Source organism: Psammomys obesus, unplaced genomic scaffold (assembly GCF_907164565.1).
Source record: "Psammomys obesus unplaced genomic scaffold, mPsaObe1.curated_primary_1811, whole genome shotgun sequence".
NCBI lineage: Eukaryota > Metazoa > Chordata > Mammalia > Rodentia > Muridae > Psammomys > Psammomys obesus.
Window position 1 is genome coordinate 23981617 of NW_026595981.1, and position 19670 is coordinate 24001286.

The 19670-nt window shown below is 53.1% G+C and overlaps 2 protein-coding genes across 2 annotated transcripts; both read right to left on the bottom strand.

Moving 5' to 3' along the window:
* Nucleotides 1-4966: 4966 nt before the first annotated feature.
* Krt16 (keratin 16) lies at nt 4967-7436 on the bottom strand. The gene is made up of 8 exons (XM_055619949.1): nt 6933-7436; nt 6405-6487; nt 6110-6266; nt 5861-6022; nt 5650-5775; nt 5293-5513; nt 5153-5202; nt 4967-5061 (listed from the first exon to the last, which is right to left on the bottom strand). The coding sequence occupies exons 1-8, from the start codon at nt 7434-7436 to the stop codon at nt 4967-4969; spliced, it is 1398 nt and encodes a 465-aa protein (XP_055475924.1).
* A 6835-nt stretch (nt 7437-14271) lies between these two features.
* Nucleotides 14272-19229, bottom strand: Krt17 (keratin 17). The gene is made up of 8 exons (XM_055619921.1): nt 18730-19229; nt 17701-17783; nt 17182-17338; nt 16407-16568; nt 15737-15862; nt 15407-15627; nt 15299-15324; nt 14272-14518 (listed from the first exon to the last, which is right to left on the bottom strand). The coding sequence occupies exons 1-8, from the start codon at nt 19159-19161 to the stop codon at nt 14424-14426; spliced, it is 1302 nt and encodes a 433-aa protein (XP_055475896.1). The 5' UTR covers nt 19162-19229; the 3' UTR covers nt 14272-14423.
* Nucleotides 19230-19670: the final 441 nt, after the last annotated feature.

The following is a 19670-nucleotide window of genomic DNA, read 5'->3' on the forward strand; positions in this document are numbered from 1 at the left end:
GCACAGGGTGAGTACTCTTCATCCCGGCCCAGGAAGCCTCAAGGAGCACCCAGGGCTGATTTGAGACTTGGACCAGCAGGCAATTCCAGGCGAAAAGGCAGGTTCGCTTGTCTAAAAGAAGCTTCTAGAATCAAGGCCCCATTTTCGTCTTGACGTTGCTGGGTAGTGCGTGCGTGCGTGCGTGCGTGCGTGCGTGCGTGCGTGCGTGCGTGTGGTTTGTTTACCGAGACAGGGTCTTATATATTTCCAGGCTGGCCTCAAGTCACAGAGTCAAAGGTGACCTTGAACCTCTAATCCTCTTACCTCTGCCTCTTGAACTCTGAAAGATCAAAACAAGAGCTTTGTGTGTGCTAAGTGAGCACCTTACCAACTGAGTAACCTGCCCAGCCCAATACTGTCCTTTAAAGGACAACTGTTTCACGTCTTCAAATTGCACCAATGGACCAGAAAAATGATGTTTCTGCCCTTAGGGAGTTTTGCTAACAGCCAGGCCCCAAGAATACTCCTTCCCCCACCACTCTTGATTGTCCTAGGCCTTGCTGTGGTTTGAATGCTGCTCATGCCACCTCTTCCCCAGCAGCTCCATGGTATTAGGAGAGCGGACACTTAAACCCAACTACAGTGTCTGGAAGTGGGGCATCCTTGCAAAGTGACTAGGTTTAAATAAGGTCATTACTGAATCTTGGTAGCGATAGAAGAAAAAGAAGAGAGACAAGATACACAGACACAGACTCGGGCACTCCTGTGTATCCTACCAAGTGAAGACCTATGCCACTCTGGGATTCTGCCTGCAAGAAGATCATCACTAGAGGCCGAGTCAATGGGACTCTGTGCCTCTAAAACCATGAGCCAAAGTAGATACCTTCATGACGTTACCTAGCCTCACATGGTTCATGATAATAAACCAAAACTAGCTAACACAGACCTCAGTGTCCTTATTGATGTGGCGGAAGCCTTTCTCATGAGCTTCCCAAGGGTCTATGGATCAGAGGCAAACTGTCCGAGGAGAGTGGGACCAGCCACTCTTTACCACAGCTCCCACACCCAGGTAAAGCGTGATCCCTGTGTTCTGACATCCCATTCAGAACAACTCCTGAGCGTGTGCAGCAGGCCAGGAGCTGTCCCCAAGCCTGACTCTCTGTGTAAGGATCCCTAAATGACATCACTCTACAGGAGACAGATGAATCACTTTATTAAGGAAGTTCCCAGAAGACAGTGCTCAAAGTCGGAGGGCATGTCTTGAACGGACACTCCCATTTCCTGGTGGCAACTGTGCAGGCTGACGCCGTGCCTCTTGAAATCAGTTTGGCAATAGCTTGAAACATTTCTATTCTCCTCGTTTGATAATTACATCTCTGAGACCTAGCCTAAGGGGAAAAATCCAAAAACATTTACTTAGGAAAGCAGTATGCTGTGCTCTTCTGTTGGCAACCACTGCCACAAACGGTGAAAAGAACACTAAAAACAGGTAACGCTTTTAACAATACAGGAACGTGTTTCATTTATGATATCAGTAAAAACTGAGGCTGGTGATGTCACTGTGTTGTAGACTGCTTGCTGAGCATTCTCGAGGCTCTCAGAGTAGATGCACAGCACCATGGGAAAAACTGAAAGCAAAATGGATTCAGTGTATTATTGCAGCTCTAATCATAATATACATAAGTATTTTCATATACATGTAAAAATAAGAAAATCGTTACCAGTAGTGGCTTCGGGGTATTGGGATTTAGGGTTCAGTATGAATCATAGGTTCACCCTATAATCTGGAGGACAGGCTTGGTGACCATAAAGAGAGAAAGAGAGAGATGTTTGCTGAACAATTAAGGAAAATTATTTATTGTAAAATAATGAGCCAGGCTCAACAACCTTGAAAGATGAATGTGCTTTTACCACGCAAAGCAGGAATTTCAGATTAAAATGACAAGCTAAATATATGGTTTAGTTTCGCCTTCTAAGCACCACCAGAATGACTGTAATTGAAAAAAAACCCATGGGGACAATGAGTGAGAAGGGGCTTACAGCAGCAAAGTGTCAGAGTCTGAAAGACACAAAGAAAATGGAGTGCTTGCCGAAGCAGAGAGTAAGAAGGAAATGGGACACACATCAGAACCCCAGAAATCACTGCCAGAGAGGACCCGGGACACCTCTGAAAATGAGGTGAGAGTGAGTTGGAAACAGGAGGCAGGTAGCTGTGGTGGTACATGCCTGTAACCCTAGTATCCAGGAGGTGGAGGCAGGAGGATCACAAGTTCCAGGCCAGCCTAGGCTACATGGTGAGACCCTGTCTTAAAGAAATGAGAGAGTGGGTTAAAGGTCTTACACAGAAGTAGGAAAGTCTCTAAAGTTTCTCTTTCCTTGTATGTGCCTAACAGCTCTCAACCATTCTCCCTTTGGGCCAGAAGAGTCTGGAATCTAAAAGAAATACTCCCCATTGGATCTGAACCAAAAGACAACAATCGGGGTCAAGGGAAGGGACCAACTGAAATGGTCAGTTACAAAAATTACCAATTAACAGACTGGGACTTTCTCATTCCCCTGCTCCCACACAACTCCCAAAAGCTGGTAGCTTTTACATTCCACATAGGAAACAGAACAAAGCAAAGGACCTACAACTAAAGTGGCAAGAGATGGTTGGTTGGTTAGTTGGCTGGTTGGTTGGTTGGTTGGTTGGTTGGTTTGCTTTGGTTTTTCAAGACAGGGTTTCTCTGTGTAGCTTTGGCTGTCCTGGACTAGCTTTGTAGACCAGGCTGACCTCAAACTCACAGAGATCCAATTGCCTCTGCCTCCCAGAGTGCTGGAATCACAGGCGTGCACCACCACGACAGGCTGGCATGAGGCTTTTTAATAGCAACGCCAGTGAAGACCCTCAGAGGCTGAGGAAAAACAATGTCCAACCTAGAATTCTATACCCAGCCAAATTATCTGTCAAGAGTGAGCATAGACAAAAGACCTTTCCAGACATGAGTTCAGAAACAACAACAAAAAGCTAACCTATATGAGTTCTTGGGAAATAGCTGGGAAAATATGATTCCCTAAAATGGCGGAGGAAGGGGATGGGAGGAAAAGAAGGAAGGAGAGCAGGGGAGGGAGAGAGATCAGAGAGCAATGGATGACTATTTACAGAGACTGGCACAGGAGAACAGAAGACCCCAAAAGAGATAGCATCAAGATGAAATAATAGAAATCCCAGGATCTTAACACATTTAGAGAATGCATACATCTAAGAGTAAGTCAGGAAACAAAGGAATTTTGAAATGGCTCTTCTACATGCAACCAAACATACACACACACTTAGATAGCCACATATGTACATGTACATGCACACATTTTATATATATATATGTTTCTTTTTTCCTTTTAAATTCTGGAAGGCATCCAGGAAAAAGGAACAGTGCCTGAAAGGCATGGACCTGGACCGTGCAATTAGTCAGGAAGAGTTGACTCTCATGGGAGCAGCACAAGAAAGGCCCATGTGGAAGAAAGAAAGGGATTCATCACAGGCCTTTGAGTAGGGGATGCTGGTCTGTTTTCCAGACCTTGACCATGTTCTTGTCATCTGGTAGAAAGTGGAAATGGGAGAGACAGGTGGAAAGAGACACATGTACCCAACTCCTGGGAAGGAGGGAAAAGGCTCCAGGAGTGGTTTTATCCATGGAGATGGATGGAGAGTGTCCAGTACCATGGCTCTGGCAGCTGCTTTGATATTTAAATCTCAGCGGAGAGACTGCTTTTACCAGGCCTTCACTAAGTCAGGGGAGAATTTACAAGTCCATCTCCTTTTGTTTGTGACAGCAGATGGGATAGCTTGTAAAGATCACACCTCTTCCTCAAACTCCTTGTGGAAATTAACCCATTGTTCTGAGATGTTTCTACTCTGGCTTAAAAGCTCTACAATAAAAAAAAAGGCTGGCAGTTGCTGCTAGGTTGCTGCTAAGTTGCTGCTAGTTTTGCTGCAGAGGCTTAAGGCTGCTGCTTGTGGCTTGCTGCTGTAGCTGTGGAGACCGAGACCGGACCTTCTTTAAAAAGGCTCCTGTGTGCTCTATGTTTTTGTATTAATTTTAATCCTCACTAACGACTCAAGAACCGTTCCACTCTGCTGGCGGGCTCCGGCAGAGATGGGAAGGAGAGCATGGGGAACAGATGTCTCCCAGGTACTCATAAGCATCCCAAGGGAGGAACGGATATGGTGAGGAGGTGAAGATGAGCTAGGAGAGATTTTTATCTTGGCGGTAACTCCATTCCAAAGCTCTACTTTCCTTCCCTTCAATGACAAAATCAGTGTGTCTGTGTGTGTGTGTGTGTGTGTGTGTGTGTGTGTGTGTGTGTGTGTGTATGTGTTATCCAGTATTGTGTAGAAGAGCCATCCCCAAGCACAACTCTGAAGTTCAGAACTCAAAGTACCTGAACAAGCAGAGTAGTATTAACAGAAAGCCAGACAGAAGACCTGGGGAGGAGCTTCAAATGCCACCTGCTGTGTCTCTAAGGCACAAGAACCTCCTTGATTCCCAGGAGTTCCCAACCCCAAAATGCCCTAAGTTCAACTGCCTTGCAGGGTCTCTAGCAGAAGACAGTTAAAGGTCCTCTGCAGAAGGACCTCACACAGTGGCCATCATCCACCACATGAATATCTTCCCTCTTTGTGTTCCCTCTCCCCCTTTTATCCCCTGCTTGCATGGAGAACTTCTGGAAGCCTCCAAAAGCTCTTCTGAAACACAGTATGTTCTCTGCACCTCTCTAAGTAAGAGGACCCCAGAGGAGTTCCTGGGAGGTCCCATCAACCCCTCCCCCATCAGCTTACACATGGAGATCACACGAGTTTGCATCAACCAGAAAGTCAGCTTTATTAGCCTACCACCAGCAGAGGGGAGGGGAGACAGCTGAGGATCATGCTAAGAAAACAGTCTCCTGTCCCAGGCCTCCAGAATGGGGGGACCAGTGTGGGTCAGGAGGCTCTGAGAGAGGCAGATTAGTTCCTGGAACTCTGGCTTTGGCTCTGGCTGAAGCTGGATGAGCCTTGCTCCTTGAGGATGGACCGGGGCTGGCGGGAGGATGAAGAGAAGACTGACAAAGAGAAAGAAAAAAAAAAAAGTGAGGTGCTTTCTGGGAGCTAAGCAAGCTGCCAGGCAAGGAAAGGGAGGGCCAGGAGCCTTACCTTCTCTGGAAGAATAGGACTGGTCAGATGAGTGTTGCGAGGAGGAGATGCTAGGACGTGGAGAGAAGGAATGGGAGCGTTAGGTTGCTGAGAGCAGCAGGATCAGGGGGACTGTGGACAGGGATTAAGGGCCAACTCACTGGGCATCCTCGCCATCCAGCAGACGGCGGTAAGTGGCGATCTCCTGCTCCAGACGGGTCTTCACGTCCAACAGGATGTTGTATTCCTGGCTCTGCTGCTCCATCTCGCAGCGCAGCTGAGCCAGCTGCTCCTCCACACCGCTGATCAAGCCCTGGATCTGGGCCAGCTGCAGGCAGTAGCGGCCTTTGGTCTCTTCTAGGCTGTTCTCCAAGGAGGCTTTCTGTGTGTGAGGGAAAGGGAAAACAGTCTGTGGTGATGGTCCCTTTTGTCTCTGCAGGTCTCTGGGCATGTTTGGATGGTGGCCCTCTTGAGGAATGGTGACTAGGATGAATGCCCTGGGGCCAGGTGCTTCATACCATGCTGAGCTGGGACTGCAGTTCAATCTCCAGGCCCTGGAACACTCTGCGGAGCTCAGACACCTCGCTGCGACCACTCTGTATCAGCTCACTGTTTGAAGCCACTTCCTTGTTCAGCTCCTCAGTCTGAGACGGGAGAGAGAAGGTGTGAGGCTTTCCAAAGCCTCCCTGGCCAGGGGTCCTGCAGGAGTAGGGAGGAGAGAAGCCCCACCTTGCTCAGGAACCAGGCCTCGGCATCTCTGCGGTTCTTCTCTGCCATCTGTTCATACTGGTCTCGCATCTCATTCAGGATGTGGCTCAGGTCCACGCCAGGGGCCGCGTCCATCTCCACATTGACATCCCCACCAGTCTGACCCCTCAAGGCAAGCATCTCCTAGGAAAGACACAAGGGGGTTCGTCACCTCTCCTGGGAACCTCACCACACCTGACCTTCCTTCCCCAAACTCAACGGCAGCCTCACCTCCTCGTGGTTCTTCTTCAGGTAGGCCAGCTCCTCCCTGAGGCTCTCGATCTGCATCTCCAGGTCAGTCCTGGCCAGGGTCAGCTCATCCAGCACCCGGCGCAGGCCGTTGATGTCAGCCTCCACAGACTGACGCAGGGTCAACTCATGCTCATACCTGGAAGGACAGAGGTCAAAGCTACAAGTGGACAGCCCTACTCTTTTGCCTCTGACCTATGCCCTTCTCCCTCTGCCCTTCTCCCTCTGCCCTCTGCCCTCTGCTCTCAGTCCTCAGCCCAGCATGCTGACTGCTCACTTGGTCCTGAAGTCATCAGCTGCCAGCCTGGCATTGTCAATCTGCAAAATGGGCTGTGCGTTCTCCAGAGTGGCTGCAATGATCTAGAGTGAGAATGAAAGGGTAGGAAATCTGATCAGCCAGGGACCCTACTGCTCAAGGGAGAAGGACAGAGGAGAGCAAAAGGAGCCTCCCCAAACCCTGTGAGCGCGTCACTGGCAGGTCAGCTCCTAATGCTTTCTGGGACAACTGATTACTTACTTCTCCACAGCTGGGGCTATGCAGGGGTGCACTTATGTCTGCTACCAACCCTGTCCCAGGCCCAGAGTTTGAGGAGCTGAGCATGCAGCATAAGGTACCCTCAAAGAGTGTCAGGGGGTCCTTGTTCCAGCAGAGGCAGGGACATTCAAGGGAGACCCTCTGCCACCTCTCTGGATAACTCCGACCATTAGCTTCCCAAGATCTTTAGTCTTAGAGTCTCTAGAAGTGGCTTCCTAAAGGCCCCTGCAGTTCTGACCTCTCAACATTTCATCCACCAAGGCCACCCACCTTGCTCTTCAGCTCCTCAATGGTCCTGAAGTAGGGGCTGTAGTCTTTGATCTCGGTGGGCCTCTGGCTCTGGTACCAGTCCCGGATCTTCACCTCCAGGTCAGTGTTGGCCTCCTCCAGGGCACGCACCTTGTCCAGGTAGGTGGCCAGCCGGTCATTGAGGTTCTGCATGGTCACTTTCTCGCTGCCCGCCAGGAGCCCCTCACCGACGCCAGCACCCAAAGTAGCACCGAAGCCACCCATATATCCACCACCAAAACCAGCACCGAGGCCTGCCCCAAAGCTGCTGCTGCTGCTGCTGAAGCCCCCACCATAGCCGCCCCCAATGCCACAGGCTCCCCCAGAGGAGAATCGAGAGGAGGTGACTGACATGCCCCCATAGGTGCTGGGAGCCCGGCAGGATCCTCCAGTCAGGACGGAGGAGATGCGGCTAGAGCCGCCACCGATGCCACAGGAGCCCTTCATGGAGCTAGAGGAGGTGAACTGGCGGCTGCAGGTGGCCATGGTCTTGAGAGAGGTGAGAGTGTGAGCAAGGCAGATGAGAGGAGAGAGAGCTGCTCGTGAAGAATGAGATGCTGTGGGTGCCTCAGACACCAGGTCCCTTTATATGCACCCGGGGAAGGCGGGGCCCTCTGTCTGCTGACTCTAGGTTCCCCTCTGGATTTCGTCACCCAGTCCCGTCCAACTCCCCGCTCTGGATTATTCATCCCAGGGTGGACTCTTCCTCCTCCATGCGATGGCTCCTGTGTTCCCACCCAGCTCTGAGGGTGTGGGGCCCAGAGAAAAACACACAAATCAGAGACTGACTCAGGCTGTGTGGCCAGGAATCAGCTTCTGTTCCCGGAGCCTGAGGGGACGGCAGCAGTGAGGCCTATCCCTGCCCCACGGTGAGAACCTCAGGTGGCTGGAGACCCTCCGATGCCAACCCAGACTCTCTCGAGATGCTTGTGTGGGAGTCCCACATGCCATCCAGTAGGGCTAGGTTGCCCTTCACCTCCCTTCTCTGTGCCTGCTTTCCCTCCACAAGGACAAGTCCGGCCTGGGCATCTGCAGTCCTTTCTGGTTCTAAATATCAGAGGATTCCCTTTCCCATGGGACCTGATTTAGATTTGGAAACTGCCTTTGAGACACTCAAGATGTCCAGAATGGTGTGCCCTATGGCAGCCAAACCCTATGACACCACGTGCCCACCTGGACTCTCTCACTCACTGCCCAGCACGGGAAGATCTTGTCACCCCGCTGGGCCTTCGCTCTCTCCGGACATGCAGCAGTCTTAAAGATCGTGCCTGGAGGCCCCTCCCCTAGGGGCCAGCCTCTTCATCCTTCCTTTGCAGCCTGCCTGCCTCTCTCTCCCAGTTCTGTATCCCGGCCCCCATCCTAAGAACCCTTCTCTTAGAGAACACCCACTCCAGGCACACAGCTCCTCCACACCACCTCCTGTCCTCATCTACTCAGGGGCGCCCCCTGTGGTCAGCAGTGGTCTGCAGGAAGGAATTCCATCCTGCTCCTAATACTGTTCCTGTGTACCCAGTCCTACCCCCCACTCCGCCCCTCCATGGACCTTAGAGTCTAATGTGGAAACCATCCTGCCCAGGGGCTGCCCAATAGCTTCCTGGTGGCTACAGTTCATCCAGTGTGCACAGTGGGCTTGGTGGCTTTGTTCATCCAGTGTGCACAGGGCTTTCTTGTTGCCTTGCACTGCTGAGGAATACCTGTCACACTTTCTACACAGCCATCCCCACCACCAATACACAGGTGAAGGGGTCAGAACACAGAAGGAAGCTCAGTGGGCTCCCAGAACATCAGCGCCGTCCCAAACCTGCCTCTGCACCTCTCAAATTCACATCTTTCTCTTCATCCTTGAATTAACGTTGTAGGCGAGAAGGACTAAGAAAGAACCAGAGAGGGTGGGAGCCAGCCACTGCCACTAGGCTCGCAAAGCCAGAACTCTCCAGGCTCCCATGATGCCTTGCAGGCAGGGGCCAGGTAATTCCAATTCTCACCTACCTGCCCACAGGTGCTTGGTAGGACAGGAAGGATGGCGTCTGGCCCAAAGACAGTCTTTTGGATGCCAAGGGGCAACAGCGTGACACTGGACTCTGTCCTGGCCCTGTTGTTTCTCTCTTGAGGTAGCAGGAGCCCAAAAAGTCTTTCCTGAGGCTGAGCTCTTCTGGGGCAGAAAATCTTGTTTATTGCTACCACATCTCCTTCTGGCCTGTTGGCCTCTCAACCAGAGGTTAAAATATTCTGCAGAGGGCTCCAGTCTCCTCTGCTCTTGACACCATTCTCCCGGCCAGGGCTTTGAGTAGAATTCAGGTGGGGCACGTTAGTAGATCGAGCAGTGAAGACTTTAATTAGAGCGAGCAAGAAAGCAGGAGCACACACTTGACGCAGGATCTGAGCGGCAACGGCCTCCATGGCGGTCACGGGGTTTGCATTCCCTTTTCCACACTGTCACCTGCCAGGGTGCACACTTCTAGGAGTGCGCTTTACTTCGAAGCCCACTTTGCCCAGAATGTGGTCTGTCACAAGTCAAGGTGCAAGATGCAAGAATACGTTTAAGGGTTTAAGCACCCCTAAAATGAAAGGTTTGCTAAGGTAAAAAGATCAACAGACCTCAACACAGGCTTTCCTGGAAACTAATTCTTTTTGGTTTAGTTTGGTTTGAGGTTTTTTTTTCTTCATTTTATTTAGATGTTTATTTATTATAATTTATTCACTTTATATGCCCACTGCAGCCCCCTCCCTCATCTCCTCCCAGCCCCACTCACCCTCCCTCTTCTCCCCCTATGCCCTTTCCCTAGTCCCCTGATAGGGGAGGACCTTCTCCCCTTCTATCTGACCCTAGCCTATCAGGTCTCATCAAGGCTGGCTTCAGGTTTTTTGAGACAGGGTTTCTCTGTGTAGCCCTGGCTGTCCTGGAACTCACTCTGTAGACCAGGCTGGCCTTGAACTCAAAGATAAGCTCTCTGCTTCCTGAGAGCTGAGATTGAAGGCATGTACCACTACCACCCATCCTGAAAACTAAGTCTTGAAATTTCATTAATATACTCTAAATACTGGGCTCACTATCACCCATTGTTTTTTGTATCTGTTTTGGAGGCCCTGGGCTGGCCCATCTGGAATCAGCTACCACCATTATCTTTATACCCTGTTCCAGGGCCTTGAGCCAGCCCACCCACATTCTTTCTGTGCTATCTGTGCTAAGGGTCTGTTAGCCAGACCCTTCTGGAGCTAACATCCTGCCTAAGAAAAGCAAATTTGAAATATATATCTTGGGGACCAGACCTAGGAAAAGGAACCCAATACCACTCAGCCAACCTCCAAATTTTGGCAAAAGATTCTCAAAATCTGCTGGCAACCAGTCTGTTGATGTCTGGATGGGCCTGGAATTCATGCCCAACCACAGACCTTACAGTCCTTTAGGACTGAAAATGGACATCATGGTGACCAAAAGCCACTAAGCCCCAACTACAGAACATGAAATATTTGCCCAAGCTTTAACAGCATGAAAGGTGACAGACTTGAACCCAGGTCTAACTGCCAAGCTAAGGTTTACATCAACTCTCTCTCTTTCCTACTCTCTCTCTCTCTCACACACACACACACACAAACACACACTGTTTCCAACTCTCAGAGATTAGGGAATAGGAGACAATCACATAATCTAGTCTACAGAAGGATGTTATCATTTGGCCCTGGAGAGAAGCCCACAGTCAGGAACACAGGCACGATGGTGGTATAGAGTTCTGTGATGCTGGATTCCCCACCCACATGCACCATAGGAGACACCTGAAGAAGTATGACCCCCTCCACACTGGAGCCCAACTACAAAGGAAGAGACTGCCCTCTTGTTCCCGACCCTCTGAAGGATCTTGTCGGGACAAGGTTGTGAATAGGTCTCAGGTGGTCCAAGACAGCAAAAGAGTGGGGGACACTTCCTTTGTGTAAGTGATGTGTATTTATCCCAAAGTCGTCAGAGCTGGGACCCTTAAGCCACAGGTCTTGGGCAACATGTCCAGTCAAGCTGGCACACCTCCAGGCAATGAACTCCTCATCCATCTTTGCCCTTCGCCCCACCCCTTCGCCCTACCCCTTCTCAGGCATGAAGTCATGTCACACTTGAATGGGCCAGGGAACATCTTTGGCCAATGCCACACCTCAACTCGCAGCTGTTCTCAAACCCAGTGGATCATCAGAATCTCGAGGTAGACTCCTTGTCTGCCCCAACCCCTGCTTCAGCGTTACCCAGGACAAGCCTGGTCTTGGGGCTCTTTTACAAGCTCCCCCAGGGGATTCCCAGGCGGGAGGAGCAGGAGGCGGCTCTGGCAGCTGTGGGGTCCAGGAAGGCTGATAAAACAAAAGGGAAGCCGCAGAGCTCCTAGCCACAGAGCAGCCTGGAGCAGGGCCGAGCAGGGGCTGGGCTGCTCAATCTCTGGGCACCTCAGTTTTCCTCTCTGGGATTCGGGAACAAGCCTGCTGTCTCACAGGCATGCTAAAGACGAAATAAAGCAAGGACCTGGTAGATTGCTAAGCATCACCGCAGTCATTCAACAGGGTCTGTAAAGCACCCACTATGTGCCGGGCACTGACTCAAAGAACAAGACAGAGAAGCCCTTCAAATGTCCAGGCTGGTGAGAGAATTTGATAAGGAGAGTTTCAGGGCTGTGTGTTTGGGTCTTGGTGCCAATACAACCATGTAAGGAGTCAGAGCAAAGTCCTCAGAGGGTGAACAGATATCCATTCCAGATCCTGAGTCTGTGACTAGTCCTGAATGGGAAGGAATCCAGATGGGTCAGGTCTTTCCTATGTGGTCCTCTCCCTCCTGCATGTCTGATGACCCCTCCTGAGAACGAGCCTGCCACGGGCCCTCACACCAGTCACAAACAAGGAGCCCTTGAGGGAGCCGAAGCCTCTCTCTATCCAGCCTATGGCCTTGCCCGGTGCCTAGGGGCAAAAACACCCTGGTTCTGGTCCCTCCATTTCCCTCAGCTCCCCAAGAGACCCACAGTGTATGTAGGTTGAGTCAGACATTGTCAGGCACACCGCGGCGCCCTGTCCAGCACCCCCCCAGGTATGAGCTCATGTGAAGTCCCATGAGTCCTAGCAGGCCACGGCCCCTCCTTCTCCTAGTTCAGTGCAGAGCTTGGCACACGCTGTACCGTGAACAGTGAGGCTCACCACATCCATCACTCTGCAGAGACCTACCAGGAGTTAGTGTGGTGGTGACAGGGGGCTGTGTCTATCACAGGAAAGGGGAGCCGGGGGCAGACTCGTGCCCTTAGCTTCTACCAGACCTGGTGGGAGTTGGAGGGGTAGGCAGACTGACTATGGATGAACAGTGTATCCTCCATGGACTCTCACCACTCAGCCCCTAGTTCAGGCTCAGGTGCTTATCTGAAGTAGCCCAGACCTGTCTGAGATGCTCCAGGACAAAGCCACTAAAATTCTCCACACAGTCCCCTAGGGAGCTACTCAGCGTGGCAGTCAGACCTCATGCTTCAGATGCAGATATATGCCCTTCCATGGGAGAAGAACGCACCTCACACATACCACCTCCTCACTCAGGTGAGGACCTCAATCCAGGACTGTCTCCTGCCTCCACCAACACTGACTCCTCCTTTTCCTCATGCCAGTAAGAGGGAATCCCCAGAGTCTCCAGAAGGGGGAAGGCCCTTCCTGCCCAACAGCTGAGGAGAGGTAGGGCCTGTGGCTATGCCCTCTTCCTGGAATAGTGTGGGGTCCACTCCCACCCCTCCCCTGCTCCACCCCTGACCTGAAGTGTCAGGCTTCAGGAGACTAGCTGAGTCACGGCTTGTCAGGGCCTCGGTGTGCCTATCCAGTCAAGGGGGGCACCTCTCCCCGATTCTCCCTGCATGCTAGACTGTGGTTCAGATAAATGAGCTCACGCTCCAGAGTGAGCCATCCTGGCTCAGGCTGGTTCTTCTGGTTATGGCCGGATGTACAGCGGGGGCTGAGGAAACGCGCCGCTCTCCTGCCCCCATCCAAGCTGTACCTGCAGGCAGGCAGCTGAGAGGCGCCAGCTTGATAGCACAGTGCCTGCGCAGCTTTGAGTCTCTCGGATGCTGCTGCAGCCGGAGGAACTCACATCCCCACATCAGCATCAACGATGCGTTCTCACATCTCATAGCATGCTGTACCCTCCGAGGTCTAGGAAGGGCCTGTGCCACTGTCCCCAGCTGTTCCTTGACAGCCTCCCCTGACCTCAGGCTCCCACCCCATAAGGTCCCTGGGACTCTGACCCCTCCCGTGCCTTTGCCCTCGGGTCCCACTCTCACCACCTGGCACTGGGAGAGAGAAGGTATCTCAAGGCGCTGTTTCAAGATCTCCCCCTTCCCAAATTGCTATAATGAATTTAGGCAGGGAACCAATCTTTAACCTCTGACACCCCCAGTCCTGGAAGAAAACCAGGAAGGCAGCTGCCTTGCCCAGTGGCTTCTAGATTTTACCCAAAGGGAGACTTCTAGGTGCCAAGGGTATCCCTGACTCTGTTCCTCACAGCTGCCACCAGAATGAATCCGGTCTGGCATTCACAGGGTCCCAGGTACAGCTGGGGCAAGAATGGTCCCTCCTCTATATCCCCAGGATTTGGCTCCCCTCCCTCACTTTTCCTCCAGGTGAGGAATCAAGGGTGCCAACCACCAGGGAGAGGGTCACTGCTCGACATCACGGCCCTACGTGGGATCTCAGCTCACCCCTATTCTTAGCTGGCTAACCTCATGAGGAGACACTGAAAGAAAGACTCCATTCTTCCTCCAGTCCCTGCTAGCAACCCGACTTTTCCAAGAAGCACAGGCCTCCAACTCGCCCCCGAAGTATGGCCATGAAAGCCCTTCTTGTGGGTTCCTGAGCCTCCCATAGGAACCTGAGTCCTCGACCCACCTACTCTGCCCATGTGCCTCCCCTCCTCCTGGCTCACCTCCTCCTCTCTCAGGGGAGGAGTCGGGGATTGGATGAGTCATCCCTAGGGAATCAGACTCCTGCACCTGAGATCTTTCCCTCCATTTATGGATGAGAAATGAGATTGCTCAGAAGGAAGAGACTATGACTGCCCGAGGTCACAGGACTGCATACAGTATAAGAGAAGGCTACCTAGGGACACCCCTGACACATTGACTCTACTCCAAGGCTGTTTTGGCCTGAACCATCCATCCTACCAGGAGAGATGACTTCAAGGAATGTGAAGCAAGATTAATGATGAGTCTCCATAGACTACATGCACACACACACACACACACACACACACACACACACACCAGCCCACCCCTAGTCACCATGGTCATTTATTTCACTGTTCAGAATAAAGGACACAGTTCACTTCAGGTCAGCAAGCTTTAATGGCGTCAAGCTGGGGAATGCTGGGAAGAGGCTGAAACAGGAGAGCAATGCTGAAGAGGCTAAGGGCTGCCAAGCAGAGAGGGAAGCTGCCTCTCTGCAGCCTCAGGGAGCTGGCCAGAAGGAGCTGAGTCCTTAGCGGGTGGTCTGGTGGACCTGCTCCCGGGATGAGATGACCTTGCCATCCTGAACCTCTTCCACAATGGTGCGCACCTGGCGGGTGGTCACGGCTGCAAGAGAAACAGACACTCGGACCATGGGTGGGTGAAGAAAGCCTCTCTCGGCCCTCAGCACCCCGAGTGGAAGCCACGCACCCCACACGGGTCCTCTCCCGGGTGCTGCAAAGTCTTTGCTCACCTCTCAACATCACACCTCACCCGCCTCCTCTCCACACTGTGCCCTGCTGGGACCCTTGTGTGAGCTGTGGAGCCCTGGACAGGCTATTTGGTTCTGACCCACTTTGTCCTTCAAGACTGTGGACTTGAAGGACTGGGGACTGCGTAGACTGAGCAGTGCATGAGATCCTACATCCACTCCTTTGCAGTCTCCAGTGCTAGGTCTGTGTTCCCGTCTCCTCCACCACGTGGAGACACCCAAGACAAAAATCCAGATCCTCATCCTCTGTGTTAGACTAGAAACCCCGGAAACAAGACCATCTCTCTCCCACCACCACAGAAGACTGAGATCTGGAGCCTGGGGACCATGACCCTACCTCTCTCTAGGCTCAAGTTCCCAGAGACAAAATTGCTCTGGCCCATCTATCGGGTACCAGGAGCAAAGAGGATCTCCCGATCAGATATAGTCTACCCATCACATTATCATCTCCACGGTAACCAGTCCTCTCTCTCCACGCCCTCATCAGTCCAGTCTTTCTCCTTTGATCTTTCCTCTGAGCATCAGTTCGGAGCCCCAACAGGTTCATTCCTCCTGAATCTCCTTAGGGACCCTAGGCCAGCCATGTGCCAGTGGCTTTCCTGTCTACCCGATCCTTCAGTCACTAAGATACTTACGTTCTTTTGGCTTGTACTGAGTCAGACTGAGAAAAAAAAAAGAGAGAGACATTAGGTAAGGTCTGAGGGTCCCTTCCTCACCCCTAAGGCCCATGTGCCCATACTCACTGGGCATCCTCGCCCTCCAGCAGGCGGCGGTAGGTGGCGATCTCCTGCTCCAGCCGGGTCTTCACGTCCAACAGGATCTTGTACTCCTGATTCTGCTGCTCCATCTCACAGCGCAGCTGAGCCAGCTGCTCCTCCACGCTGCCAATCAGCCCCTGGATCTGAGACAGCTGCACGCAGTAGCGGTTCTCCGTCTCGGCCAGGCTGCCCTCCAGGGATGCTTTCTGCGGGAGAGCAGGTGATGGTGGTCAGTAAGAATGGCGGAGCTGCCTTCCCGGGTTCTGGGCCCATCCCGTGTGTGTGCGCGGGCACGTGAGGCAGCAGCACCCCTACCATGCTCAGCTGGGACTGCAGCTCGATCTCCAGGGCCTGCATGGTGCGTCGGAGCTCGGAGATCTCGCTCTTGCCGCTCTGCACCAGCTCGCTGTTGGTGGCCACCTCGCGGTTCAGCTCCTCGGTCTACAGACAGGACAGTGGACAGGAAGCATGAGCCTGGAACCTTCACAGAGTCAGACGCTCCACGGATCCCCATGGCCCAGGGCTCAGGCGGGCACTTTGGATCTATTCACATCCCATCCCTTGGCGGTGACCACCTTCCTGATCTCCCCTGAGCCTTCCTCAGTCTGGTCCTCGAGTGAACCGCTTCCCCGGCCCTGAAACAGGCTCACTGAAATGTTGTGGTTAATCTCCACAAGCAGGAGGCAATAGAACAGAGAAATTTAAGAACCAGCCAGGACATGTAGCCCAGCCCCCGATAGTGATCCCTGGCTTCTGAAAGAAAGGTAGAAATTCCCAGGGTCTTTTCCCTTTCCCTTGATTCCAGCAGGCACCTCCCACTCATCCCCCCAGATACCTGACTAGCCAACACCCGCTCTGTTGATGCAATCAGCAATCCTGACTCTATAGAGCCCACACAGTCTGACGAGATAGGGCATCCCTAAGAGGATCGGTTACTGTCGGGGCTCAGGCCCCGGCAGCCTGTCTGGACTGCAGCAGCTCTCACCTTGCTGAAGAACCAATCCTCGGCGTCCTTGCGGTTCTTCTCGGCCATCTTCTCGTATTGGTCGCGCATCTCCGACAAGATGCGGCTCAGGTCCACACCGGGAGCAGCGTCCATCTCCACATTGATCTCACCGCCCACCTGGCCTCTCAGAGAATTCATCTCCTACGGGAAGAGGGAGTGAAAATGTGGTCCTCTGGGCCAGTGTTGACCCTATATCCCCAAACCTTCCCTAGCCCACATCTAAGTCTGACCCCCTTCCCAAAGACCTTTTGATCTGTCCAGCCTCTTCCCTCTGACACTCCTCTGGATTTTGTTTGTTTGTTTGTTTGTTTATTCTGCATGGACTCTAGCCCCACCATCAGGCTATGTCTCCCTCATTAGAGAAAGGGTTCTCCGGGGACATCTAATTCTAGGCCTCTGCCCTCCCCCCCCCAAAAAAAAACAACTTCCCTTCCAATCTCCAAATGCCTGGGTGGAGTCCAGATTTAAGAGTTGGAACTAAAACAAACATTTGAGCACCTCCCTGCTCTGCTGTCACTGTGAGTAAGGCGAGGACAGGAGAGAAGGTCCCTATGAGGCCCAGTGGGTCCCTAAGATTCAGGGATGCATGGAAGCTCTTGACCACAAAAACAAGGACTGACTATACGAAAAGGGCAGCCCTGTAGGATGACTAAACTCCACAGGCTCTCCCTCCCACGCTCTCAACCGCAGCCCAGCCCCAGGGTTCTGACACCCACCCCTCCTCTCCTTTGACCTGGTCACCCCGCCCCCTCACCTCCTCGTGGTTCTTCTTCATGTAGGCCAGCTCCTCCCTGAGGCTCTCGACCTGCATCTCCAGGTCAATCCTGGCCAGGGTCAGCTCATCCAGCACCCGGCGCAGGCCGTTGATGTCGGCCTCCACGCTCATGCGCAGGGCCTGCTCTGTCTCGAACCTGCAATGAAAACCAGAGTCCTCAGGCCAGGCTCCTCTCATACACAGGTCCCCGTCCTGATGTCATCCCTGCCTTTCCTTTGCTGCTGGAAGGACATATGAGAGAGAATCAGAGGGTGGAATGACTCTGAGCCCAGGGACCACCACAAGGCAAGACCCCATGCCTACTGGCTTCCAGACTCCTCCTCTGCCTTCTCATGTCTTCTCCCAACCACCTGCAGAAGTTGCTGCCTTTGTTCACCCAACTAAGGGCTTGGCTCACAGCTCCCAGGACCTGTCACCCCTGTCTTCTGTGAAGTTATAGGGTGAGGAAAGCTACCCCAGAATCCCCTCTAAGCTTGGAACCCTCTGATTGGGACTCACTTGGTACGGAAGTCATCGGCCGCCAGACGAGCATTGTCAATCTGCAGGAGGATGCTGGCATTGTCCACAGTGGCCACGAGGATCTGGAGAGATGGCAAAGCTTTAGGGTCATTGAGTTTAGGGTGGCCCAACCCAGGCCCATGTTCTGAGCCAGACTGCCTGGCTAGAGGCTGGGATTCACTGCCTGCCTTCGGAGAAAACCCCTCTTCCTGCCAGCCCCTCCCTACGCAGTGTTGCCCTTGTTGGCAGAGGTGGACAAATGGGAGCCCAGTGGGCTGGAACTTAAAACCCAACCCTAGTGCTTGCCTGTTCACGAAGACCCTCCTGGCCCCAGCCTCAGCCTGAGCACTGAAGAGGCCCCATGCTGGGAGGGGGAGGGTGCTAGAGGGTTGGAATATCCTCAGGGCAAAAGCTGTCCCTGAATTCCAAAAAAATCCTAGAGAAGCTGTTTTCCTATATCACAAAAGGCATCACTGTGAGTCTCCCTAAAAAGAGTAGCCAGAGGAGCCCTCGACTCCAAACCAGAATCACTAACCCAGGTAAACCTGGGCTCTGGTCCTCCTCAATCCCACCTTAGAGATTGTTAAGCCACCATCTTGATGGACAAGAGGAAAACCAAGGGAGCCAGAAAAAAAAAAAATCTCCTAAAACATTCCCATGACAGCCTCGTGCCCCACCCCCTCCTGCTTCCTCTCTTAGGGTTGCTATGGAACACACACTCTTGGAGCTCATCACCCAAACCCCTTGGGACAATCACAAATCCAGCACCACCCTTTAGAACCAGCCCTCTGCCTACACCCTTATGATCCAGACATCAGTGACATGAGGACTACCCCGAAAGGAAACAGAACCTCCAAAGGAGCCCCCACAGTGATGCCAGCTTGCTCCTGACCCAGCCAGGTGACCCCACAAAGGGAGGGTGTAGGTCACATGAGCTCCTGGAAGCCAAGCTGGAGCCTAGCTGCCCTGGGGCAGCCCCAGCTGACTCCAAGCCTTGATGAAGGCGGGAGCTGAATGGTCTATGCTTACCTTGTTCTTCAGATCCTCGATGGTATGGTAGTAAGAGCTGTAGTCACGGGCTGGCCCTGGGGCCTGCTTCTGGTACCAGTCCCGGATCTTCACCTCCAGCTCCGTGTTGGCCTCCTCCAGGGCACGCACCTTGTCCAGGTAAGTGGCCAGCCGGTCGTTGAGGTTCTGCATGGTAGCCTTCTCCCCTCCAGCCAGCAGCCCCTCAACACCCCCAAGGCTGCCTCCATAGCTGCTGCCAGTGCCAAAGCTGTAGCAGCTGGAGTAGGTGTTGCTCCCAAGGGCACTGCCCAGGCCACTAGCTGACCCCAGCCTGCAGGAGCCGGCACCCAGGCTGCCAGACAGCCGGCAGGAGGTGCGGGATGAGCCGCCACCCAGGCCAGAGGAGCCCTTGATGGAGCTGGAGGAGGTGAACTGGCGGATGGTGGTGGTCATGGCGGTGGCAGCGGCAACGGATGCGGAGCTGGAGGGCTTGGGAAGAAGAGAGGTGCCAAGGTATGTGCCTCGCTGGGGCTCGCCCGCTTCTTTTATAGGATAGCCAGTGGGCGTAGCGATTACAACAGGCTCTCCGCTGTTTCCATTCCCCTGGGCTTTCATCACCACTGGCCACGGGCCAGCTCCCAGGTGGCTTTGGGCCCCCTCCCCTCCCACCACTGGGGCTCTGCCTCATTTCACCAGACCCTGTACCGGGTGTCATGATGGCGTGCATGTGTGTGTGTGTGTGTGTGTCTAGTCTCAGGCCTGTCACCTGTGATTCAGGCAGGCCCTCCAGCTACGCTTTCCCATGACCTAATACGGACATGAGGAACCGGCGACGTCACCTCCACCCAGCCCTCCCAGGCAGCTGCCATCCCAGCTTGATGGGAAAATAAGGTGGGGAGTTAGGCAACCCCCACCCCACACCTGAGGTGGCTTCCCACACATGTGAAAAGCCTGGGTCTGGG